This window comes from Pangasianodon hypophthalmus, chromosome 19 (assembly GCF_027358585.1).
Source record: "Pangasianodon hypophthalmus isolate fPanHyp1 chromosome 19, fPanHyp1.pri, whole genome shotgun sequence".
Classification (NCBI taxonomy): Eukaryota; Metazoa; Chordata; class Actinopteri; order Siluriformes; family Pangasiidae; genus Pangasianodon; species Pangasianodon hypophthalmus.
The window spans coordinates 4172432-4200159 of NC_069728.1; the positions used below are offsets into that span (position 1 = coordinate 4172432).

Consider the following 27728-nt stretch of genomic DNA (forward strand, 5'->3'; position numbering starts at 1 on the left):
GTGTCTGTCCTATGCTATTATTATTATCATTATTATTATTATTATTATAAATACGCTTTAACAACAGCACATAAAAACTGTATTTCAAAAAAGAACTTTCTATAATCCCACTATTATTTGGCTTAAATAAATTCCAAGAATTGTGGCTCTGTGAGTAGTCATTATTGGGGTGGATTTACTTATCAGCCATCCCACTTCCCGCAGAATGAAAGCAGACGCTCAAGGCTACTTTGACACCTTGTAATTTGTGCGTGTCAGGACTCAGGTATGACAAGGCACTTAAACACACACACATACACACACACACACACACACAAAAGCACGCACGCACGCACGCGCTTATTATTGTAGACGCAGGCGCCCCGCCTACTTTCCTCTTAACGTTACGCGCGGCTCCTTTAAGAGCGCAACTCGCCTCGCTCCAGAGCTGACACTCCAGTGGCATTAGTGAGTGCCCAGGATACCGAGCGGACGCATACACACATAAACACACTCACTCACACGCGCGCGCGCATACACACGTGCACACACACACACACACACACACATACACACACATACATACACACACACTAAGAGAAGTATAGATGGAATTCTGAGAATGGAATACCACTGGGTTCTGTTTCCTGTCGTGTTACAGTTTCTCTTCCGACCAGGTAAGCTGCTGCTTTTTAATTAGTTATACCTGCTGCCTTCCAAAGTCAACACACTTTCAACCAAAAAAAAAAAAAGAAAGAAAGAAAAAGAAAGAAAGAAAGTTCCTAAGCATCAGCATGTTGCGCTCTGTCTCTCACATGTTTGTGCGTAAAACCCACAGACTGAGATGCGTAAACTGTGTATTGGTTAAGTGTGTATGTGTGTGTGTGTGATCTGGCTGGAGCTTGAGAGTGTGTAAACGTGCTTACACTATATGCTCAGGTTGTACTCATGCTGTGTGTTTGTTGATATGTGAGATATTAGATAAGATGTGCTCCTCTGCTGTGGAAATGGGTTTGATTTGTCTGGAAACTTCGAGTGTCTCCGTTACTTCAGCATAACGAGCTCTTGCACCAGAGCTCTCTCAGCACCACAGTGCTGAAGCACGCGCCTGAAACTTGAACACAGCAACGTGGAATTAACACCTGTAGCCTTTAGTCTTTGTGTCCTAGACGCATTTAACACTGTGCTGTGGCTCTTCACACACTTAAAGTGTTGAACTAACTCCAAAGCTGTTTTGCTTAACTTTATGAGCTCTCTCTCTCTCTCTCTCTCTCACTCTCTGTGTGTCTTTTTCTTCTCTGTGTTTTGGGCCTTTGGTGGTGAGCAGTTACTGGAGGAGATCGGAGAAACCGGATATTGGCGTGCATAGCCGCGGGGTGATAACGTAACGCAGAGCTGCTCGCGCGGCTTGCAGTAAATAATTCATGGCGCGCGCGCCCATGTCCGCTCCGTGCATCACAGCAGGAATAAACAAGTCCATATATATATATATATATATATATATATATATATATATATATGTATAACTGTTGTTTACTATAGTAAGGGTCATCATAATAAGTTAATGCTGACGGTATTAATAGGTTATGTAGCTTATTAGATATGAGCAGAGAGGTTATAATAGGTTATAGGTATAGTATTATGTAGTTTATGGAGCAGGTACAAAAATGGTGACGCTAAGTGAAGCAGTTCTGTCAGGTGAATGACCTCATTATTTATTATTAACTTAGCAGGACTGTTATCGCAACACGACTGGACGCACTTTGATGTTCGTTTCGATGCCCCTTTATTTTGCAGTCTGTACTCAGTATGCTCAGGATGACCCTATAGCATTGAGAACAGTGTTTATTGTGTCTTATCAGGTCTGGTCTGAAGCCAAAATCTGCCACTCTCAGAAACAAAGGGTACTAAAGTGTACATTTGCTTGCTGCTGGCGTGGTACCCTTATCCAAGGCTGGATTACTGAACGGGTCTACCAGGCACAGGTCCAGGGGCCCAAGGAGTCGGGAGGCCCCAAAGCCCAGAGCCTTATTAACTACCCAGAGTCAAAGGTCCAAATGTCTCCAAGAAAAACTGAAGAAATTGCCTTCACATTAACTTTAAAGATGCCACAAGAAAGAAACCATCATTACACCTTATTTAAAAAAAAATCAGCATGTATCATTTTACTTTTGTGCAGGACTTTGGGGGCCAAATTGTTACTGATGCCGTTCAATATGGGGCCTTTTGTGCATCCGTGCCCAGGCGCCCACTGTCTCAGAATCGGTTCCTGAACTTATCTTCTGTATTTTTCAACTGGAAATGTGGATATGGTGCACCTTTAAGAGATTCAAAGCACACACTTTTTTGAGTAAAGCTTTAAAAATGTACACTATATGCACTTTTTTTTAGGTAAAAAGGTATATACTATAGAGTATATACAAAAAAGTGTATACACACATATATGTGTGTATGTGTATGTATGTGTGTGTGTGTGTGTGTAGCTGTGCCACACTGAACAAACAAACAACAACCATAAATGCATAAATGCTAAGATTTATTGGTTTATTGTAGCAACAGCAACACAAAGAAGTAAATGTAGAGCGAAATGTTCTTTATGGACCCAAACCGGTTCTTCTGAAGCACCTTTTCTGGCTTGTTTATTTTCCAGAATGTAGCCAGATAAGCCGCAGGCTGCATTATAATGAACTGCCTACTGGAAGATAAATGGGATGAGCGCGCTTTAATAGTTGGAGGTAGTTCAAGAAAGCAGTGTGTTGTTGTAGTGCAGAACACAGAGCGCTTACCAAGAGAAACAGGTTATTTCTGCTTGTATCACCTTCTCAGTCAACCGACCACATTAAGACTGATATTACAGCATGTCAGAAGGCGTGCCAGATTGCAGACTGCGTAAAAACGCTCAGACACACATAAACTGGCGCAGACAAATCAGCTATTTATAAATTCAGTTGCACCAAGCAGCCTTGAAGCGATTTCACAGTCCAACTGGCCCATTGTCGAGGTCACGTGATGGCCATAGAGTTTAATTGAAGAGAGTGGCGCGTGAAAACCGTTAATATATAAATAAGTTTTTTTTTTATTTAGTGAGCTGCTGTCTGATTTGCATGCATATCGTTAAAGAGCTACGTTTCATACCACATACTTGCGCAGTAAATAGTTGGTATATTTTTGACTTGTCTGTTTTGGATGCACGCGCTCAGTGCCACCCGAAAAGCCAGCGCGCGCGCGCACCGGACAACGCACCCAGCGCGCGCTTTTTCGCTCTGCCCTTATCCTGGGTGTTTTTTTTTTTCCTTCAAATCATGAACTAATGCTGTAGGTGGCATGTAGTTGTTACACCAGGCAATGCATAAAATCAGAATTGCATTAGTTGGATGTAAAAACAGGCTATAGACGTGGTCTCGCGCTTGCAAATGTTCGAAGGTTCGCATCTTTACCTCCTGCTTTATTCGCATCCAGATCGAACGAGAATAAAGCACACACTGTATGGCTAAAAGTTTGTGGGCACCTGTCCATCACACCCATGTGTTTGTCTTCCTCAAACTGTTGCCACACAGATGGAAGCACACAATTGTATAGAATGTGTTTGTATGCTGTAGCTTTACAAAGCAAGGTCAACAAAGTCAATGGTGTGTGAAGGTTGGAGTGGAAGAACACGAGTGTCCTGCACAGAGCCCTGACCTCAACCCCACTGAACACCTTTGGGATGAACTGGAAAACTAACTGAACCCCAGACCTCCTCACCAACATCAGTGTCTGATCTCACTAATGCTCTTGTAGCTGAATGAACACAAATCCCCACAGAGACGCTCCAAAATCTAGTGGAAAGCCTTCACAGAAGAGTGAAAGCAAAAGGGGGGCCAACACCCTGTTAATGCACATAGTTTTGGAATGATGGGTATGATGGTTAGGTGTCCAAATGCTTTTGGCCATATAGTGTATTTTCATTGCAATCAAGTTATTCAGGGTTCAGAAGCCAGCAATTTGCAAATAAGTACTCCAACTAACTACAACGATGCACGCAATTGGCTGATTTGTTTTACCACAAGGCAAAAACCCAGGTTCGACTCGTTTAATTAACACCTGATTGTTTGTCTCTCTTCCTGCATTAAATATTAAGCAGTAACTCAATATTTGTGTATTTATGAATGCTTGAGTGGGTATATGTCAGATCCTCTGCTGCAGTGACAATTTCATCAGATTATTTGTCAATCCACGCCACCACAGTCAGCGCATCAATCATTAGTGTGTCAAAAGATGAAGCACTTTTTGTCACGTCAACCTGTTCCTCCTCTCAGGCAATAGTATATCTTGTTCAAACAAGTTTGTTACTGCAAAAGGTTAAATAGAAAAGATTATAAAAGACTAATTTAGCACCAGACCACCTTAATATGACTGTCAAAAGTCAGCTAAGACAGTATCACCTTTTTAGGCTTCCTGCTTTCTGTTTTTCTCTTCCTTGGTAGTCTGCACAGTGCTCAGATGGTTCAAGCATCCATTCTGAACAAGTATACTAATTTAAGATGAATTAGCCACATTACAGTGTTGCATAAAGTTTAAACCTTTATATACACTATATGGTCAAAAGTATATGGACACCTGACCATCACACCCATATGTGTTTCCTCCCCAAAATGTTGCCACGAAGTTGGACGTGCACAATTGTATAGATTGTCTCTGTATGCTGTAGCTTTACAATTTCCCTTCACTGGAACTAAGAGGCCCAAACCTGTTCCAGCATGTCAATGCCCCTGTGCACAAGGCGAGCTCCATGAAGACATGGTGTGTGAAGGTTGGAGTGGAGGAACTCGAGTGTCCTGCACAGAGCCCTGACCTCAACCCCACTGAACACCTTTGGGATGAACTGGAACACTGACTGAACCCCAGATAACCTCCTCACCAACATCAGTGCCTGATCTCACTAATGCTCTTGTAGCTGAATGATCACAAATCCCCACAGAGACGCTCCAAACTCTAGTGGAAAGCCTTCCCAGAAGAGTGGAGGTTATTAACACTACTATAAATATTAGCTGACCTCTTTAATAAATTGTTAGATGGCTAATCAATTCTGACCCAAAACTCGAATATGAAGAAAATTAAGTGATTCATTATTTCCAATATAGGTTGAGCTACTTATATATACACACACACTATATGGCCAAAAGTTTGTGGACACCTGACCATCACACTCACATGTGCTTCTTCCCCAAACTGTTGCCACAAAGTTGGAAGCACACAATTGTACAATATGTCTTTGTATGCTGTAGCATGACAATTTCCCTTCACGGGAACTAAGAGGCTCAAACCTGTTCCAGCATGACAATGCCCCTGTGCACAAGGCGAGCTCCATGAAGACATGGTGTGTGAAGGTTGGAGTGGAGGAACTCGAGTGTCCTGCACAGAGCCCACTGATCTCACTAATGCTCTTGTAGCTGAATGAACACAAATCCCCACAGCCACAGGTGTCAGGTGCCAACATACTTTTGGCCATATAGTATATTTATTCATTTATTTATTTACTTATTTTCACCTATGACATAGCACCAATTAGATCTCTGGTCTCTGTGAGTACAGGGAGAGAGAAGGATGTACAGTATATACGAAGACTCGATAAATTTATATGAATTCAATTTTATTTGTATAGCACATTTGATAATTAACTTTGTCACATAGCAGCATTACAGGAATATGTGTGGAGATCAGTTAAGCATTTCAGAGGTGACAGCGGCAAGGAAACCAAGCTGCCAATGAATTTTATAGCCAGATTATTTTTATTAGTTTAATCCTCAGTAAGATGCAATTTGGGAAACTACTTAATATTATCTTCCCATTATAACTCATATTTTTTTCTCAATACATTTTTATAACAGCCTTAGCTACCAGGACCTCATTTGACCTCTAAAGGTCTTCTTTAAGCAGCATGAGATTCATCAGTGCCGTGGTTAGTTGTCCAGGTCCTACAGTTTTGATGCTTTTGCCACCTTCAGGGGTCTTTTACTCTCTGTTGTTTACTGAAAGCCATCACTCAGCCGTGTATCGACCGAAAAGAACCCAACAGGAACCAGTCAAATCTCACAATAGCGCAATTTACTATAAACCAGGAACCTCTAAACCAAAGTAAACATGCCGGTAGCAGATAATCCCAAAGCATACACACTCATATATCTGGTGACTATTTAGTGTTGACTCTCTTTCTCACTAGCCCATGCATACAGACACAAACACACACACACACACACACACACACACACACACATACACATACCTCCGCATAGTGGTGAGCCATTTTTCCACAACTTTGCTTTCATCCTCGTCTTCCTTTTAATCCTCCTCTTGCTTCAACTTGTGATTACGATAATTATTAAGTACTAAGTAGACATGCTCAAACATTAGTGATGGTGTACTTGAGAATCATTAAAACTAAAAGTGCTGGATATAGAAGCAAATGACAGAACTTTTTTGACAGTTTATAAATCTTATCACAAATATGATGGCTAATTATTGTTGGCTGGTAGTTTTCTGCACTGAACACCTCACACTAAGTTCTGCGCTAGACAGAATACTTGGCTGCCAGGAAGCTCACAATCAATCAATACAATTTAAATGAAAATAAGACCAGTTTGACTGGTTTCCACAGTCTATGTCAAAAAGGTTGAAGTGTAACTGTAAGTGTGACTGTTTGCTCTGTACGCATGGTTTCTGTTTACTTTTGTACCATATCATAAAAAAAAAGTTACGGTATGCCACGCTATCTTTCTGCGCAAATCCTTGTTCAAACATTTATATCCGTGTTATGACTCTTCAGCTTGTTTGTCAGTCACATGCGAGGAGAACTCAGAAGACAAGTTGCACACTCAAGCAGTTTGCTAAAGATTCACAGAAGGGACTTGTACAAACAAATACTAGAAAGCAAAATAAAAGTGTATTTCATGAATGCTACAATGACATCAGATATGAAGCAAAAGCTAGTAAGGCATAGAACATTTTGATGGGCATGTTGGTTAGTAAAAGTTGTTCAGAATTGTAACGGCGGAGCAAGACATGGAATTTTTCCATTCTTACTTTGCCAGACATGTTTGTAAGCTACTTAAACTGGTACATGTCATGACAAGGTAATTTGTCATAACATGCAAGAGGAGCTTCAGCCACAGCCAAGGTCATGGGGAAAATGCGGGCACACACATACACACACACACACACACACACACACGCACACACGGTATTGCTCATGTTAGAAATAAAAGTATGATGATTGATGAAGCTTAGAAATTACTGGATGAAATACTTGGAAAAAAAAAAGCTGGTATATAAACATGCTCCCCAACTTGGCTCAGGTGAGACTGACTGTGATGAATTGCAGCACGGCACAATAAACGCTACAAAGTTCTTTTCAGAAACCTCAATGATTCCAGAGGGATGAACAGATCTGGGCACTTGGTATGCTGTAAATGAGAAACAATTCTAGTTATTAGTCTAGTTATTCTGTTACTATTGGGTTGCCTTTAATTTGCTATATGTGTAGAGTGTTTTTGTTTTATTTTTTACTTACCCCACTTTCTTTCAATTTAATCACCATCAACCTACTAATGTTTTATAAAAAAATATTTTAAAGACCTGCTTTTAAAGACCATTTCAGTTCTGCACTTTAATGCACTACTATATTAAAGTAGGACAATCTTTTTTGACCGGTGGACCTATTTGTCTTGTTGGTTTTTTTTTTATCAGGCACTACCAGGCCCGTAATTACTCCAGACGGATCCCAGCTCGCGGTGCAGCTGGATGGCAGCCTCATTCTTAGTTGCCATGGTGATGCACCAGTGCGTTGGGTACGGGACGAACGTCCAAACCGGACACTAAGGGAGGAGCAGAGGGAGCACCAAATGTCAACCATCAATGTGGCCAAAGCGAAGGCACAGCATCAGGGCAAATACACTTGCTTGGAGGAGTCGTCAGGAGAGAAGAGCTCTATTTATGTGTATGTTACAGGTAAGTGAAGCTTATACTATTTGTGTGTGTTTGAGAGAAAAGCAGAGAGTTATGTCTGAATAGCTAAATGGTAGATATGGTAGTAGAGTTCTTTAGCTGTGTAACAGATTTAAAAGCCCGCTGATGCATGTGTGTATGGACAGATGTGTGTCATTTATAATTCTTCACTTCAAATACTATGGGTTCCATCATGTTCTTAAACAGTGACCATCTACGGATTGCTATGAAATGACGTCCACTGGCTCAGACACACACTCTTTACTCTTTTTTTGTATAAGCCACCTTATAGTACCTACTGTGTACTGTGAACAAGGGTGCCTGCTCTATCTTTTTTATCCGTCCTGTTTTATTTCCCTCTTCATACTCTTTGTCTCTACCACTTGGTCTGCCTCTCTCAATCTGGTTCCTTCTCTCTCTCTCTCTCTCTCTCTCTCTCTCTCTCATACGGCAATGTCATGTCTTAATCTAAGACCCTTGGTTGTGTTTCATTGGTTCTTGATTTAGCCTTCCTCTTAGCAGATCCTGACAACGCCTTCAGGAGGTCCATCATCCCAGACATCATGGCTGGTGCAGGAGACACTGCCTCTATCCCCTGCCTAGCCACCGACCCCAGAATGGTCGACCTGCACCTGGAGACGTGCAACGGACTTCCACTGCCCACCGGGATGAGGTACAGCGCTAGCACTGAGACAGGCATTTCCGTGGTGAATGTCCAGCCCAGCTACAAGGGATGCTATGTCTGCGTGGGAATTCTGGGAGAGAAGATTGCCCGATCTAGGGAATATAATCTTAATGTGCGACTGGGTGAGAGACACAGACAAAGAGAGAGACACTTTTCTCTCATCTTGCTCTATTCTCTTACTATCACAATGCACTTGTACTTATTACTACTATTTATACGTATCCTATAAATACTACTTAACAATCTATTTAGAATATTTGTTAAGTTAACTTTCTTTGTACTGATTGGCTGTCAGTTCCAGATGCACCACCCCGTATATCACTTCAGGAGCGTAACAGAGTGCTTCTAACCCAGGGCCAGAGACTCACGCTCACTTGCTCTACTTCCAATGTCAACAGTGACATCAAGGTTAACTGGTTCCCACCTCATGGTGTGGTAAGAACGCAGGCAAATTCTTTTGTGCACACCTGTACCATATTCTGCGCACACATACACACACACACACCCGAACACACGTCAAGTTTTTGTGTAACGACCCATTTACACTTTGCATAATAACTGCATAATTACTACATGGCACAAAATGAGAGTGCAGCACCAGTTTGTAATAGCTGCTAGTTGCTCTTGCTCTGTAGCTCTTAAAAGAGCACATATTAACATGTAAATGTTTTCAGCATTTCAACATATAAATATTAGAGAAATATTGAACTGGGAGTGTAAATCTTTGTATGATGCAAGATGTTGCAACTTAATATGTTTCAATATGTAATACCATGGCACGCTGATATAGCCAATCTCAAAGGCCACAAACAAAGCCTGAAATGAGTAACCTGCATTGTTATCACATTTCAATTTGATTTCAGGAGCTACCCGAGCAGTAATGGTTCAGAAAAGCAAATCAAAACATTCCTACATGTAAATAGAGCATCATGTGACTACTGTGATTGTTAATATCTGTCACTTCTTTACCGAGTCTTTCTCACTGACTTGGGGAATATCTTCCCGCTGTATTTCTACAGGAAGCATCCGTGCAGCAAAGCTCCCAACTTTTGACCGAGCCAGTCCTGCACAAACGCACAGCCACCCTCCAAATACCAGCCGTGACAGCCCAGGATTCGGGTAGCTACCGCTGTGAGGCAAAGAACTACAGAGGGATTAGTGCTGAGACAGTCTGGGTGGATGTCTACAGTAAGGCCGCCTGTCATATGACACATAAAATACACTACAAATATGTAAATTTTAGTTTAGCTTTAGTAAAACATCTTGCTGTCAGGTGCATGTACTTCAAATTAATTTGCCCCAAATGTGTGTATATGTGGGTTTTCACATTCAAACCTCAGAAACTTCTGTATTTCACAGAAGTTTCTGTTTACATCTCACGGTACTTGTGAATATGCTAGCCTCAAGTCTGTGACTTTCCGACCTGTTGCTTTCAGAAGTTCCTATAAAATGAAAACAAAATATTCTTTCCTTTTTTTTTTTTCTTTTTAAAAGTTGATCAGTTGAAACTAAGTAAAGTTGTATTTCAGACTTGGTTTATATGGCAAAAGGATTCTATTTAGCATTTTTTTCTATATTTGACTGTCTCCTTCTTATTATTCAAATATGATGTGTGTGTCTTTTTTAGGCCAAGGATTTATTAACCTGACCCATGTAGTTAATGGGACATGGAGAGTGCGAGAAGGAGAGAGTCTGTCCCTGAGTGTGGATATGGAAGCCTACCCTAAACCACACGTCTTCTCCTGGAGCTACAATCAAAAAAATCTCACTAACACAACTGACCATGTTATCACCACACACTCACATGCACACAGGTATGCACTCACGCGTGTGTACACGTTTTTACTTATCAGCATTTCTTTGTGCTGGTGTTTTTTTTTTTTACATTTGATGGAGATGTTCTGTTGTTGTTGTTTTCGTTACAGTTATCACAGCCAGTTAAAGCTTGTGCGTTTAAAAGTATCAGAGAGTGGCGTCTACACTTTTCTGGCCTCCAATGGTGATGCTAGTATCCACCTGACGTTTGAAGTTCATGTCCTAAGTAAGTTTCTAAGAAACAAATATAGTTGTGTTATGTGAGAGGAACCAGTGGCACATTGGTTCTGCTTCATTTCATCATGTGACTCGCAGCAGTGTGTTACTCTGTTGTTAGTACAGTGTCAAATAGCACAGAGCAAACAGAAGTATATGCAAACTCTGCAAACGTGATTGTTCTGCTGCAGCATTGACTGTCGAGTTTATTCTCACATTACCTGTTGAATGTTGTAGGTTCCATTTTCAAATCTTTCAATTTATATTTTAATTTACTATAAATAATATACTATAAATAATATGACTGCATATTTGAAAATAATAAAATATTAGGTAAATGAAAAGTCCTTGTTTTTCTCTCACCAAGCATTTAACCACTGACTTTGCTTTACTCTCTAGGTAAACCAGCAATTGTATCTCATGAAGGTCCAGTTGATGGGCAAGTGCGTTGTGTGGCTGAAGGTTATCCCCCACCTCAGATCACATGGTACTACTGCGACCAACCCCATGCCAGGTAGGCATGCTCAATTATTCCAGCCTTTGGTACATTGCAGTCTCCTTTACAGTGAAAACACAAGGTTCGAAAGTAAGAACTATGTTACCGAAAGTAAAGTACTAGTACTAGATTAAGCCAAATGTTGCATGCAATTGGTGCATCGAAGCAATATCCCACAGGAAGCAATGCTGTTTATGGGAAAGTCTAGAGATGTGATCTAGAAGAATGTCTTTTGCTGGCAGAGTTTAAGCTCAGTGTTGCATGTACATAGTGTGTACAGATAAAATTGTACCACACAGCAGAACTGTTCCACTCCAGCCCATGTATATATTTATGAAAGTCACAATACATTAATGAAGTGGCTGCTACAGTATGTTCACATGTAACAATTTAATATCTCTATAAAACCAATGTTTATACATCATAGTTGGATGTGGAGGAAGTTGTTAAAATGATGCTTGAGGTTATTGGTGCAGTGCAAAGTATGCACAAGCTGTACTTTCACCGATGGGGCAATGCCACTATCTGCGTCTGTACAAGTTTAGTGCTCCAAATATTCATATCTGTATTTAAAGTGGTCATGGCTGAAGTGATTTGTTTTCTTTCCTTTTCTTTTCTTTTCTTTTTTTTTAAAATCAATACAAACCCTATCACTATTCCCCCCAAGAAACACCGGAAAACACTGGAAAATTTCAGCCTCTGTCAGTATATCATAGATAAATTCTGTAAATGCTTCATACAACGTGGCCTTTGTTTATCCTGTGAGCTTCATATTTGAGTGCCCACATGAAAGTAAAAAACAACGTTTTGTTCCATCCCGCCCAGTCCCAATGCACACCTTTAGTCTCAATAAGATGCCTTGTGAACCTCTCTGGCAGGCTTACTTAAAAAAACAAACAAACTAATAAATCAAAATGAATAGTGTGCCTCATATTTGTATCTGTATTTCTATCCATTTAGAGCACATTTGTTCCATCATTGTTCAATAATACTTTATTCGTATTCAGTAACACCCCTGTTCACCAGTCAACCTGCTGATGCTGATACTGAGTCTGTGCAGCCTAGAGGTTGAAGGCTAACCATTGCAAAAATGATAATTCAATTATTACATGTAGGGTTTAGCTAACTGAGGTGAGGATACAACACGACGTTGAACTGATTAGTTAATCGGCTAACGTGATGCTTGATGATTGGAGCAAGCAGATTGGTCAAATGACTGTATCATGATCAGGGCAATAAGCCTGTGATAGGTGACTAATAGTCATGTGAGTCTGGTAGATAATATAGGAACAGTGTGTACTTAGAGGGACAGTTATTCTTAGATGACACACTACTGAGGGAATACCTGATGTCCCGAGCACCACTAAACCATAACTTAGCAGACAGTGGGTCATTATATGTGCATTCAGTCATTTCTTAAGCATCCATCCCTCCACAAGTCTGCTCTCTAAACATACACGCAAAACCTCAACATGGGCTTCTATTGCTTTTCTTATGTACAATCCAGCAAAACGACAAATGTACACATAACACAAGCTCTATATAGAAGGTATTGTGTAATATAGCACAGACTACTCAGATCTTGTCATTGATTACTGCAGTTCATCATTCACAGAAAAACACACAGGGAGTCATTTTTATAACTAGTTTTAACTTTATAAGCAAGTAATCCCCCATTAAGAGCTATCTCTGTTTTTATTTTATACAGTTTAATAGGTTTAAATGATGGTGGGAAGCAAAGCAGCATTAGGACTGAGCATGAGTGACCACTGCTTGTTAGCATGATTATGTGAGATTATGTTAGATTTGAAATCCTCTCCTTCCCTTGATAGAATCAGCAATCAGTGATGGTTAGGGGGTGCAATAGCATGATGCTATATTTCACACAATTTCCCACAATGTAGTGATACAAAATCGACAAAAAACTGATTTGCTCTAAAATCAAGCTTGACACATATATGTGGTCAGTAGGTTCCATACAATAAAACGACAAATGCCAGTTATGTTTATGACGCAGTGTCTTGGAATTCCTGCATGATAAAACTTAGATGAAGTAGGATTGCTAGATCTCCATGTTATCCATGTTGAGCTTGTTGGTACATGTTGGAATGTGAAAGCAGGGACATCAGAAAGTGCCTGGCTTTCTGTGTAACATTCCTTTGGTACGTATGTTGGTGTTAGTTACGACAATAGTTACGACAAATCATTTTCAAAATAATTGAAGCAAGGATACATAATGCACGTATACATGTTGTAATTTGTATGTAGTTCTGTTTATTTTGTGTGTGTGTGTGTGTGTGTGTTTGTCTGTCTGTGTGTATGTGTATGTTGGCCCCTGACATCTATTACTGCATGTCCATGATTATTGTTAATTCATTATCTGACACTGTAGGTGTTCTAATTTATTAAATGCCACACAAGAGGAGGAGGATGTCGTCACTGTAACCATGACTAACCCACCCTTTGGGAAGGGAGCGGTGGAGAGCCGCTTAAACATCACCAAGAACAATTACCCCACCCTGGAGTGTGTGGCTTCAGCCGAAGGCGAGATTGTCTACACACTGTTTTCCATCAGCGGTGAGAACACAAACAATCATGTACACCCTCCTCACACAATAAAGCACACACCCAGTTAAGGCCTCATTCCGGACTTAAAACCAGTCCTATACATAAAACCGAAAGAAAAAATAACAACAGGTCATTAACTGTTATTAAATTAAATGTTGTTAGTGTACTCATACTGCTTTCCTACTCATGAAAGACTAATTAAGCACTAATTAATAATATTAAGCCCTAATGCAATAAGATCTGCTAAATGATTCCAGTATACAGCAGTGTCAGTGTTGCTAATACTAAATGAGAGCTAGGAGTTACTAAGCCTGAGCTGAAAACATTGAACATCAAACATTTGTAGGAACTTTTGAACAATTTCCTTAACCATTAGATGCATACCTCAAGTCAATGTCTGACTTCATCTCGTCGCAATTTGCTCCTCTGCTCCTCCTTTTTTTTTTTTTAGGTCTCTACCTTCCTAGTCTTGTTTTTTTTAATGCTCATATACCAAAATGCCAAAACAGCAGATTTGTAATTCATTTTAGTGACACAATTACAGTGTTTTTTTTTTTGTTTTTTTTACAATGACTGATGATAATGACTTTAGTTGAGAGCAACATTCTGTAATTTATATATAATTTAATAATTATGTAACAACAAATACCAAAATACAGCATCAGAAATGCAAGATTATAATTCTGTCTGAAGATCAGTTTGGTAGATTTACATGTCATGTGACTAACGAACCAAGGTATGTTAAGTGCAAAAATTTGCATACCCTTAGGAAAAAATGAAAAAAAAAAGCAGAAAAAAAAGAAAAGTATGAAGTTATTGTGTTAGGTTTCAGATGTTCTTTCATTATCATAAGTAATTAAAAATATTGAATAGTATATGTTAATAGTGAAAAAATCGAAATTATATCAGTTTCAAATTTGCATTTACTTCTTCTTTGCATTTACTTCAAATATGATCATTTGTATGCCCACCAGTTGCCTTTATAACTGCCTCCAGTCTCTTTCCAATCCAATCCTCTTGGCGGTTGTAATTGAGAGGATCCAAAAACATTCTCCATGACATCTGTTATAATCTTGACAGCTGTCATACACTGTTTTTTTTTTTCAAAATTAAGTTCTGAAGACCGTCTTCTTTTCTTTCGGTCCTTTTCAAACATTTTCTGTTAATTTGTTGTTATCTTCTTGCAGGACACACACCATGTTGTTAAGTTCTTGGATTTCCTTTTTTGTAGATATTGAAATTGAAAATAGACATTTTCTTCTTTTTTTTATCCAGACACCATAGAAGATACGAATCTTTGTACTCAGCAGCATAAACAGTTTGTGAAACACCCATGCAATTAGGCTTTAAGGCTTAATCCTTTTGCAATCTCTTTGTCCAACATAGATATCAATCATTTCCATTTTATGTTCAATTCTATTACAAAGTGTCCACTGCAGTTGAGTGCCTGGCTTGGCTTCATCATAACAACCATTATTCTGTTCTGCTGTTGTTTGGTTTTTGGTCCATTCAGGCATTACACTTCATTGAATTTCTGTCAGCTTTCTCACTCTCTCTCTCTCACACTCCATCTCTCTATGTTTCTGCTTGGGACTTGGCTGTAGATGCTGGATATCTTTTAGCTTCATCTGTTCCTGCTTTCCCATTCATTGTAGAGGGAAAATGTCCTAGATCTCTTCTGTTGTTTGTATCTTGTAACATGTAATTTATTGCAGGTAATTTAATTTAATTTAAGTCATCTGGCCAACTTACCTCTCCATTCTATTGTTTGCCTCGCTTGCAGTGAACCTTTTCAGGGTACTGTTGGATTAAAACAGTGTGTAGAAGCCCAGGGGTGATGAAGCATCACCAACGCAGAGCATTTTATCATGCTGGGATGAATTTCTGGCTTATTTTCATGTTGCCAAACACCAATGGCACATGTATTTACTGCAAGGTGAAGAAAAGTTAACCATAGTCTTGTTAGAATGGGTTTTATTGCAGCATTTGACATTTTTCTCACCCCAGCATCCTTATTCTTTCCAAATCTGATTAGCACTTTTTAGATTAGACTGAGTGTCTGCCTGGGGCTCTCAGGTTTCTGGAGTGTAAATGCAGTGGTGCATTGAGATGGAGGTGGTTAGAAGTGTTTGCACTGGTGTGAGTTTAGGGCTTTGGGGTGGAGGGGGCTGTCTGAGTCTGTTTGCCAGAAGTAAAGTATGCTAAGTGGAGAAGGACTAATGTGTTTAAACTCCCATAACATATGATAAATGTACCAAGACTATTCTTTGCAGGGGGCATGAAAACATGTGTGTGTGTGTGTGTGTGTGTGTGTATGTGTGTGTGTGTGTGTGTGTGTGTGTGTGTGTGTGCACGCTTATGATATGAAGGTGCAGGTTTTTAGGTACATTGGGACAATGGAGGGAGGGATAGAGAGAGAGAGAGAGAGAGAGAGAGAGAGAGAGGGAGGGAGGAGAGCAGTAAAAGCCAGTGACCGGTTTACAGAGGATTATTTCCTGCAGAGTCTGCATTCTCTGATTTGAAATGGAGAGAAAGCTTCTTATGGCTAAAGAGCTTATTACACCTCAGAGTACAAAGCAGAAAAACAATAACACTCAAACACACACAGAACACAGAACCTAGCAACATAGTTGTCGTTAGGAGACGTGTACAAAGTCGTACAGGACAAAACCAAAACAAGCTTGAGTTTGTATGTAATTACCATAGTACAGTACACTCACGGTATCTGTCGATCATCTGCTAACAAATTGTGAGTTTCTATATGACAGTGCAGCTGCATTATTTTGGCATGAGTTCTGTCTCTTTTCACTGGAATTACAACCCTGTTTACGACAAGTATCAGTTACTGTTAATCTTTTAGAAGAACGTATACACCCTTAAATTGTTTCTTTCTTTTTTGTGTGTCTTGTATGAAGCAGAACACCAGCCCTACCTCGAATCACACCATCCACTTTCATTTTTCTCCTTCTGATATCTTTTTGCTATTGTTTTTTTTTTTCCAGAACATACTGTTCCTCATGAGCTTTTTACTCCATTGCTGATTGGCTTCATTGCTGCAGCAGCCATCCTTTGCCTCATCCTGTTTGTTCTCACTTACAAGTATATGCAGGTAAGGCTGAACACCTCACACAATGCAAGGCAGAATGGGCAGCGAAATTACTGGCAAGGTTAGAGTACTGATTTAAAAAGGGGGGGGGGGCTGCTTCTTAATGACTCTTTGACTAATTTTGTAAGGAACAGCATGTATGCTTATTAAATCCTTAGATTACTCTAGGAGAATATTACCACAATAGGTTAGACTGAGCAAAAAAAAAAATCCTGAGCAAATATAACTGCTATTTGCAAAACTTATGTTGAAACTTGAACTAATTACAGTGCCAGGATGCCTAATATATAACTGTAATCATATTAAAAGCACAGCGTGTCCTCCTAAAGATAAAAGGGAACCAGCAATATTAACAGCTATTTAAATGAGAAGAGCTCCTCATTGTATGCCACGTTATGAATCCAAACCAGACATTAAATTTAGTCGTGTGTTTCCAGGTTATCTAACTGTGGTTCTCAAGCAAAAACACTCTGTTTTGCCCCATGAGGGAACCCCTGGGGGTAATTAGATCAGTTTGTGAGCTGTTACCCATGATCTTTTATGTGTCATACATGGCAGCCTTCCCACTATGCTTATGACTTCAACAGCAACAGCAAAAACAACACACTGACACACGGCCACACACACGGACACTTATTATTTAACAGTCAACAGGCCTGGGGATGTACAAACGTAAATTGTACACAAATACACTCTGTTACACATCTACTGCGTATACACATACACACACCACAAACAAACTTACACTATGGGTCAGCCCTCAGAGCAGGTTTTAGAGTCTGTTTTTCTGCTAGCATGGCTATATGTAAAAGCAAATTTGCAAAGGTTGTCAGCTTACCATAAATGTATTTAATCAACCATCACAAATGGCTTCTTTAGTTTTGCACTGGAACCACAAGGCTAATGGAAGTACCATTTTATAGATAACAGTATATACCATGAAACAACAGTATATTAGTTGATTCCCATTGGAATAGCAAAGGATGACATTTATTATCATTTATCGTCTCCATGTGAGAATGGAACTGCACTATAACCTGTTGAACTACAGGAAAAAGCAGAAGTGCACTGTTTTATTGCTGTAATAATGGACCAGTATATCAATGTGTTTATGTCTTGTTTGGGAACATTTTGCTATAATCTGGCTCTCACTCTGTCCCTTTGCTGAAATTCATCCTATGTACGTCTTTCAGAAACCTAAATACCAGATTCAGTGGAAAGTCATTGAGGGAATCCATGGCAACAACTACGTCTATATTGACCCTACCCAGCTTCCATACGACCACCAGTGGGAGTTTCCGCGGGACAGGCTGCGATTCGGTCAGTTGGGTTTTTGTTTACTATCTCCATCACTGGCGCCATCAGTCAATGGCACTCTGTGTGGCTCCCGCTTCCTTCTTTTTTTTTTCTCTCCTAGAGTGTTAGTCAGTGTGTTTTATAGCATAGTGTACTTTATGTGAGTGTGTTTTATGAAAGTATGGCATCATTCCAAACTGACAAAGAACACACTACCTGTGCCAAAATGGATGGTAATAGTTAACAAGTTCCCTATTTGATTCAGATCAAAGGTCAGCATCCCATAACTGTTCCCATGAGAGAGGTTTAAGGGAAATACACATGTTTCTCTGTGATGTGTTAAATGGGAGCGTTTGTTACGACAGATCTATATCACTGGATTTTTTTTCTGCATCCACAGGCAAAACTCTTGGCTCAGGAGCATTTGGGAAGGTGGTGGAGGCCACAGCGTATGGAATGTCCAAGGCTGATACAGTGATGACTGTGGCAGTCAAAATGCTAAAACGTAAGTATAGTTGTAGAAACTTGTGGTGATTAATGAATCACACGTTTCACGTTAATACAGAGTGACAGCTGTAGCCGTTAGAGGGTGTGCTAGAACGTCTCACTCGGAAACACTGTATCACTGATATCCAACAGTCACTCTGGTAAATAAAACTGTGGGAAAACTGACTCTTTCACTTGATGGACTTAACAGGCTTACGTTCCAAGAACCCAGGATCAATACTCCTCACAAAGATCAGGTTATATTACCACTAAGACAAGACTAAGTGTTAGAGGACACAACTTACATATCCTTATGTCAGTAACATAATATGTACTTTATGTTAAGTGTCATGTTTAGGAAGCACAGTTAATGAAAGCTATAAATAATCCTAACGCTTTTACATTCTGGCAGATTATATATAAGTCTTTTTGTGTCACTTACGAATTCATAAACGAATTCATGAATAAACCAACATTTTATTTTAGCCCAACCCTCAGGATTTAAGATTCAGGTGTGGCTTTTGTGTGTCTGTTCTACCTTTTTTTCGTATTCATTTGTCTGTCATTTGATGTTGTGCCACAGCGAGCGCTCACGCCACTGAGAAAGAAGCTCTGATGTCAGAACTGAAGGTGCTCAGTTACCTTGGCAACCACATAAACATCGTCAACTTACTGGGTGCCTGCACTGTTGGAGGTGAGAGAGAGAGAGATCACAACAGAGACAGAGAGATAATGAGAGAGAGAGAGAGAGAGAGAGAGAGAGAGAGAGAGAGACCAGGTCCTTCATTCGTAAATTGCACAAGTGCAAAAACACACACAGACATACTTTAGACATTTACTATTGCACACTCTACAGCAAAATATTTTTATTGTAATTAAAATTGTTAGTCATAACAATGTTTAGTTAAAATGTTCAATTTTACAGTATAATGGTAAAGTATATATTTCATTCTGTAATACTCCCAAACTTTGTAATCATTTCTTTTTGTTATTCCATTGATTGCCATGTCAATAAAGCAGGCCAAACTGAATTGAATTAAATTGAATTTGGTTGAACTGAACTGAATTAAGAGAAATGGGAGAATAAACGGATTAGGTAATGCGGTTAGCAAAAAGGCGTAAGGGGGTGAAGAGATAAAACAATCAGCCCTCAAGTAAAAAGTAATGTAAATGTGTGTGTGAGATACTGATTTGATTGCTCTTGGGCCTTTCCCTAGGTCCGACTCTGGTGATAACCGAGTACTGCTGTTTCGGCGACCTGCTGAACTTCCTGCGCCGAAAGCGTGACTGCTTCTGCTGCTCCAGACTGGGAGATGATTCTTACTATAGAAATGTCTTGTTATATCCAGATGCAGGGTGAGACCTGATGATATAGCTGCCTTTTTGCATTTTCTAATTATTAATTCTAATTTCTAATTAAAAATGAATTTGTAAAAAGATAACTAATGATGCCTGCTGACATGCTGTGATTATTGCTTGCAGTGAAGGTAGAAACGGCTATATGACTATGAGGCCTTTGGTTTTGGGAGCTCAGTCCACTGAGAAACGTTCACTACCTAAAGGTATGGTACAGTGGAGAAGAATTGAACCTCTTTTTTCCTCTTCTCTTCTCTTCTCTTCTCCTGAGAAATCTTTCATGCAGTGTATAATATGTCTCTCTCCCTAACTCCCTTATTTCTTTTTCTTTTTTAGGTGCTGGCTCTTACACTGACTGTGACGTGTTCAGTGAGGTTCTGCAAGAGGATGGTTTGGCTCTGGACACAGAAGACCTCCTCAGCTTCTCTTATCAAGTTGCTAAGGGCATGGACTTCCTGGCATCTAAAAATGTAGGCTCTCCTTAATTTCTCACTTTTGCTCTCTTCTCTTCTCTTCTCTTCTCTTCTCTCCTACCCCATATTCTAGCTGCTTCTGTCATGACCCCTGCAATAGTAGCAACACAATACCCTGTATGAAGCTCAGGGATCACTTTTTCTATTCAGAGTGTCCAGTCATGGTTCAGATTACCAGTGATAGCGCTCACATGTCCACAGGCATGTGTGCACATCCTTACAAGAGTTTCAGAACACATACACACAGACGCACATTTCCCAACTTGGTTATCAGGTTGACCAAATAGATGTGTTTCATTGCCTATTCCTCAAAATAGACCCTGTGCAAACAACTGACTAATGCTGTTTATTGAAGTAAGACATTGCACATTCAAATGCCCTTTGAGAATATTTTTATGGCAAACAAATCAGATATTGCTGGAGAAACTAAAACTTGTTTGACGATTGAATAAATTTATCATAGAGCTCCAAGGTCTCAGCATGTTAAATGTTTTGACTTGGGCTCTTCAGAGAGTTTTGAAAGAATTTTAACTTCTAAATGACCGCCCTTTGAGAACAGCCTGTTGTTTTTTCTGGAGAACTATTTGAGAGTGCATTCTTACTGAAGTTACCACTTGGTTAGCATTTAAGTGGTTGAGCCATTGCAGTTTAAACATGTAGCTAGTGGAAGTATTCTGGTCCTACATGCTACGTGCTCTCAGTACTGTAAGTGATATCTAATTCTTTAATTGTAATCACTGGACCATATTCAGAGTTGGCAACTTACGTCCAAGGGATATTTACCTTTGAATATACCTGTCTTTACCCTTTACGGTTTCTATGTTTTCCAGTTGTAGATCTTTTGGGACATCTAGGCTATCTCAGCTATCTCTTAAAAAAATAATTTAAAAAAATAATTAAAAAACATGAAAAAGCACTTGGCTTGAAGCCCAAATAAACCCAAAGAAAGAAAATCCATGATTGAAATATGGTGTCAGTTACAATACAGTGAGGTCCAAAAGCAAGGGACAATTACAAAGTTTATACTAATAGGGTAATATACAAATGTGAAGCAGGCAGGATTCATATAGATGTCTGATATCAGGACAATATATATAGTGAGGTTAGTCCTAAATTGTCCTAGTTCTAATTTAGCAGTCTGGGATCCCCTGACATTAATTGGCTGACAGCCTATAAAATATTACTTTGATATCACAGTATATTGCAAATCCTATAATGAAAAGAAAGACATTTCTTTGCTTATGAAGTTACCTATGAACTGGAAGTGTTCACCACTGAGATTTATTTCATGTATACAGAACGTTCTGTCAGTTATATTAATCATTATTCAACTATCTGGGTTGAGGCTGTTTTTGTGGCAATACATGCAAATCTGTTTTGCTTTATCATTTGTTTAAGTCTATTTAGCTTAACCATTAGAGCTATCTGTAAGAACTAAAAGTGAATATTCAAGCTAGGGGACTGGACAAATATTTGTTTCGAGATCGCTTTCAAAGTCAACATTCTTCCAAGTATTTCAGCAGCACCACATAAACAGATCACGGCAGTTCTGCACTAATGAGAACACAGTGTGACAATCCTTTGGAATGTTTTTCAAATCTGTATTGAGGTTTGTGTATTTGTGTGTGTGTGTGTGTGTGTGTATGTGTGTGTTCAGTGTATTCACAGAGACCTGGCAGCCAGAAACATCCTCCTTACACAAGGTAGAGTGGCCAAGATCTGCGACTTTGGACTTGCCCGTGACATCACTACTGACTCCAACTATGTGGTTAAGGGAAATGTAAGTTGTGGTCCCGAAAGAGAAAATTATAATTCAGCTGTCTTTACCTAGTATTTACATGCCTTGTATTAAAAAAAAATGAGAATTCACCATGAATAAAAAAGGGACTAAAATCTTAAATAGACAAAATTTGAATATTAACACTCAGAAGTCTTTGAATTTATAACATATTAGACTTTTTAAGGTAATGTAACTTCTATAGCAGAAAGCCATGCTACAGTCTGATGACTTTGGCTCTGGGTATGTGAGTTATATTTCAGCATGCACAGTTATATACAAAACTGACCCTAAGACAACACAGAAAGGAGACTAGACATTCTTTGCAAGTCAAAACTTTACTTGTGAATTGACTAGGAGAATAACACCATTCTAACAGCTCTATCTTGTGCAGGCCCGTCTGCCGGTGAAGTGGATGTCTCCTGAGAGTATCTTTGAGTGTGTGTACACGTTCGAAAGTGATGTCTGGTCTTACGGCATCTTGCTGTGGGAGATCTTCTCTCTGGGTACGCTTCAGTTATTTCCACACATGAGTTCATATGTGAATTAACAGACAGGATTTTAAGAACATGATGTTATGTAATAAGAATATGCGTTCAAATAAACACAGGTAACCTTGTCTAATGAACTGAGCCTGTACAAACATGTGTGTGCCTCTTCTGTTTGGCTAGTGAAATTAACTGAATATAAGAAACATGTACAAGTATATATTCACTGCATGGAGCAATGGGTATTTGAGGAACTGTGTGTGGTTCTTTAGCTTTAGCTTGATAGTACTCTTAGACCCTGACCTATTTGTACTAGCATGAGGATATGGCCAAAAAGTACAGGACTTTAGCTCCTTTTGGTTTGGGGATACAAATAAATCAGTAGGTGTTTGAAAACTTTTTTTGAGCCATCAATATTTTAGACATGATTATGTCAAAAGTAACACCAGGGTTTTTTGTTTGTTTTTGTGGACAGTAAAAAGTCAGTAATTATCATTAGCCTTGATGAACTTGAATGGATCTCCAACCAATATCTATACATTTGTTTTTGAAAGAACTCTCCCCTAAATGTCTATTTATCGAAGGAAAAGCACAAAACAGTACTCACACTCACATCACTAAATCACATGTTTAACTACTCGTATGCTTTTTTTTTCAGTGTTTCAATTTTTTCAATGGTTCAAAAGTTATTAGAAGTCATAGCGGTTTGAAACTGGAACAGATCTTAACTATGTACTATTGCTTGAAATATTCAGGAAGCAGTCCTTACCCAGGTGTACCTGTAGACTCCAAATTCTACAAGATGATCAAGGAGGGATACCGAATGGATTCACCTGAGTTTGCTCCGAGTGAAATGTAAGTCTGTGAATGTGGAAGTGTGTTAATTTGTTTTCCCCTAAGGGTCTTCATTGTAAGTCATATATAAACTGATATTTACATTGGAATGGCAAGATGACAAGACGGTATGGGTTAAGTAAGGATTAAAAACACGACTGGCCATGCTGTTATAGGAGAAGCAGAGTTACTATGACCACCCTGAAGTTGATTATTTGTCTATAACAGCACATTCTGAAATGTTTTATTCCTCTTATACTACAGCATATACAGCAATATGTGTGTCATATATGTTCAGAATATATGCCTTTCTTTTTTAGGTATGAAATCATGCAGTCATGTTGGGATGCAGACCCCTCCAGGAGACCCTCATTTGGCAAGATAGTGGAGAAGGTTGAACAGCAAATCTCAGACAGCACCAAACATGTATGCCGTTCATGTCCACACAGACAGCCATCTTTAGTATTCAATTGCCTTTTGTTAACTTACCTAAAGCAAACGTTTCCCATCTTCTTCCATCCTGTAGATCTATCTGAACTTCAGCTCCAGGTTGCCTGTAGTCACAGGTCCTCGTGAGGAGCCTTTTTCTCACTCCTCACGCCGTAATTCAGGAAGCGGTCACAGCACTCCCACTCTGCCTCTACTGTCCAGTGATGAAGTTTTTGTGGAGGAAGCAGCTCCCAGGCAGCCACGCGCATAAAAAAAACCTCCACCAAAATGCTGGATCATCTACTAAGACTGTAAGCCTTTCAGACAAACCCAGGCTGAGTGAACTAAGCGAATCCTGGAACAGTCATTAGGGCAGAAAGAAGTCACATCATCTTCCCACTCTCTTCCCCTTACTGATGTACTTAGGGGATGATGTGCAGAGTACTTTCATTCTTTCCCCATTGCTTCAGGATCATGTGACATGGGATGATGGGACATGGAAGTTTATGGAGAGTTTTACTTTTTCTTTTCTTTTTTTTTTTTTTTTACTTCTGCACAACAGGCCTAACCTGGTCCTTTTGTGGTACGATTTTTAACTCTGCACAGGTACTGGGGAACAAAGTTTATCATATATCAGGCTCTATATGTGATCATAGTGCATACACATAAACAAGATTGTGATGTGTATTTTCATGACCATCTGTACTTGTGGTAATGTGGTGTAGAGCAGTGCAAATGTGTCACAAAGGCGGAGACTTAAATAGTAGAGTGTATGTTTTATTTTTCGGATGGCAACAGTCCAAAATCCACAGTCATTTAAAACATACAAAGGGATAAACATACAAATACCAGGCTAATGCAGAGATCAAATGTGTGTTGAAGTGGGGGGATAAATAGCAAACACCAGTTGTAAGAACTAGGACAGGACTTACAACGCTGCATCTTAGCCATGTGTCTGTGCTAAGAGAGGGGCAACAGGGGCTGTAACGTGCATGCGTTTTTACACCAGAATAGATTCTGAGATCCCACACCTGGTTTTGAATTTCACACCCAATTTTTCACCACTTAACCCACGTCAACGCAGCATGTTAATTTATGGTCATGAAAATAGAAACAGAGCACAACCGTAAAAGAATTGGCTTGCGTCCGACCAAATATACCAGCTTTACCCAGCAATTTATGCTAGCGCTAACGAAACATAGAGCCTCATGCCTTTGTTTTTGATTCATAGGTCAATACAAATGGTCAGGAAAGCACTTTTAAAAAATACGATCAATCATTATCTTGGATGTAATGCTCTTTCTTACAGTATATACATACATGTCCTGGGGTCTTTCTTTTTGAAAGCACATATTGTTATTGTGTTTGGTATGATGGGGTTTAGGCAGCTTCAGGACAGTTTAGTAGAGATACACTGCCTCAGTATTATTCAGTTGCAGATTGAGTACAGTTTTGACACCATGTTTTGCTTATATTCAAATGACAGCTTAATAACTAGTTGAAGTGCATGTTATTTTCCTCTGGTCTCTACATTTCTGGTAGCTGCAGTGAGTACAAGAACACGACAGCTACATATAAACTCACTTCTTTTTCTTAAGCAGTTATTAGTCATAGAATTTTTTTCTGCTTTTCCTGTTATTTCAGTGCAAAGAAAATACTCTTTTGGGACTTCTATTAATATTTTTTTCAGGGAACCAATTTAAGTAGCATCTCAAAGTGTTAAATTGCAAATGATGAGCTTTCTGGGCTGAATAACATTTCAGCTTTAAGATCAGTATTATGCTTGGATTGTTATGTGAAGGATTTTGTCTAGTACTGTGTGAAACTTTGAAAACCAAATTTGACAGAGTCCTTCAGGCTTCCCAAATACAAGATAGCAGAGGTAAACCAGCAAAGTCGTTAAGCTGGTTCAAAAAAAGACTTGTTTTTAAAAAATCAATTCACCTTCTACTCATCTACTTGTACTGTTGTCTCTACGTAGACGTGGCTGAATCGTATAAATTTTACTGAAAGACAGAGTCTATTGTGTTTCCTCAGTCAATCTCTCACATTTCACATGTACATTTGTCTGTGGTTTAGGTGCTTCTGCCTAGACTTAGGAATAGTTGAAGAGCTCAGTAGCATTTGAAACTGCATATTTTGTGAGGAACAGAGAAATGTCTCAAGAGACTCCAGTTTAAACATTTTAAGGTGTTGATAAGGAGGCAGAGTAATATGTTTTTGTAGATATGTAAATTTTTTTGAAACTTGTTCGTATAAAGATATTGTACTGTATATTATCCTTTCTGTTCACATGTTTATAAAGAAGTCACCTTTTTTGTCATTATACACAGTATATGAACAATAAGTGTTGCAGAGAATATTCACTCAAGCTTAGGACATTAGAATTAGGCTAAGAAGATGCATCAGGAAACCTTTGAAGTCTCAGCAAACACCAATAATTTATATACGTCACCAACTGTTGTGCCTCACAGTTAACACTTAGATTAGAATTCTTTGCCAATAAGAAATTTGCTGTTGAGGAAAGAGCCAATAGAAAGCTACTGCTCTTCAGAAATGGGTGCCAATGGGTGCACGCTCTCCATAAGAACAGCCAGTGGGAGACATACCAGTGGATCCACCAGTGGAGGGGTAGCTGCTCTGAAAGAGAGCCAATGAGAGCGTTGTCATTCTTGTTGACCTGCCAATTGGGAAAAGAGCAGCCCTGCATTAGCGATGGAGAGTTCATCGGAATCCTAAGACTACAAGCAACAGACTGAGTGATTCAGACTGTGCCAGGTAGACCAAGTTGTAACATCAGTAGTCAGGCACCCGTCAGTAGCTGATTTCCCAGCTCTCTTTCTGTTCTTTGTGTCCAGCTGCTTCCTCCAGCGGAAGTGTCACTTCCAGGGCGCTTGATTTGGGGAGATCCCAGCCGCTCTCTATCCCACCTCCACTGCTTCCCTCTCACCCTCTTCCCACAGTGCGACATTGTTCTGAGTGGCATCTGTCTGCACTTGTGTGTGTGCGTGTGTGCGTGTGTGTGTGCGTGTGTATGTTCATTGTAGCATAATGCAGGTCATTTTGCTGGTAAGACACCAGAGCACTGATGAGCTATCATTTATACAGCTTGTCAGATACACTGTATACCATAAACTGGCTCCCAGCTGCCGGTTTGTGTACATGATACCATTCCTGTGCTTTTGCTTGCTCTATAGCAATATCTGTAAATGATGTAATGTCACTATTTTTAGGGCAATGTGGTACGTTCTTGCTAATGCTGTAAACATTTAAGTGCAACTATTTTTTTTTGTGTGGTTTTCATACTATTTAATATTTACTTTGTATATCCATTGCATAAATGTTACTCTACTAGTTCCACGCATTGACTATGTGTATGCATTAAGGTCCTTAAATAACAGGTGGCTTAATTGCCTGTAGCAGATGTGCAACTTCATTCACATTTGGTACACCTAGTATACAGTATATCAAACATCTAATCACATATAAACCGATGTAACATCATCATGTGGTAATAACTATATGATAATGCATGGATTATCTCAGTAGGTCTGTTTTTGGACAAATTATTGGAGATTTTTTTGTCCCTTGAAGAGAAGGTTTGTTCTGTGCACTTCATCATTGTATATTTATTTTAAAGTTTTTATTTTGCAAGACTCTGAAATGTTTTATTGTGTAAGAACTGTCATGTGTGTCTGTCAAGTCTTATTATATACTGTAAATAAACCACTGAAACATGAA

The 27728-nt window shown here is 39.4% G+C and overlaps 1 protein-coding gene across 3 annotated transcripts; it reads left to right on the forward strand.

Moving 5' to 3' along the window:
• The first annotated feature begins 420 nt into the window (after positions 1-420).
• Positions 421-27728, forward strand: kita (KIT proto-oncogene, receptor tyrosine kinase a). 3 transcript variants are annotated; one of them, XM_026946915.3, is made up of 21 exons: positions 421-656; positions 7705-7965; positions 8470-8769; positions 8943-9082; positions 9667-9835; positions 10275-10461; positions 10573-10688; positions 11078-11192; positions 13567-13751; positions 16745-16851; positions 18042-18168; positions 18545-18649; positions 19214-19324; positions 19848-19986; positions 20113-20192; positions 20323-20456; positions 22117-22239; positions 22631-22742; positions 23480-23579; positions 23879-23984; positions 24085-27728. In XM_026946915.3, the coding sequence occupies exons 1-21, from the start codon at positions 602-604 to the stop codon at positions 24256-24258; spliced, it is 2946 nt and encodes a 981-aa protein (XP_026802716.2). In that variant the 5' UTR covers positions 421-601; the 3' UTR covers positions 24259-27728. The 3 variants fall into 3 exon arrangements, with proteins under 3 accessions (XP_026802716.2, XP_026802717.2, XP_026802718.2); XM_026946916.3 differs by having other exon boundaries at positions 8482-8769; XM_026946917.3 differs by having other exon boundaries at positions 8485-8769.

Excerpts from the sequence above, each read along its gene's own strand:
- kita (XM_026946915.3), top strand. The coding sequence starts at position 602 with ATGGAATACCACTGGGTTCTGTTTCCTGTCGTGTTACAGTTTCTCTTC. Across the intron at positions 8,770-8,942 it reads TAATCTTAATGTGCGACTGG|TTCCAGATGCACCACCCCGT; the intron begins GTGAGAGACACA and ends ATTGGCTGTCAG. Across the intron at positions 23,985-24,084 it reads TCTCAGACAGCACCAAACAT|ATCTATCTGAACTTCAGCTC; the intron begins GTATGCCGTTCA and ends TCCATCCTGTAG.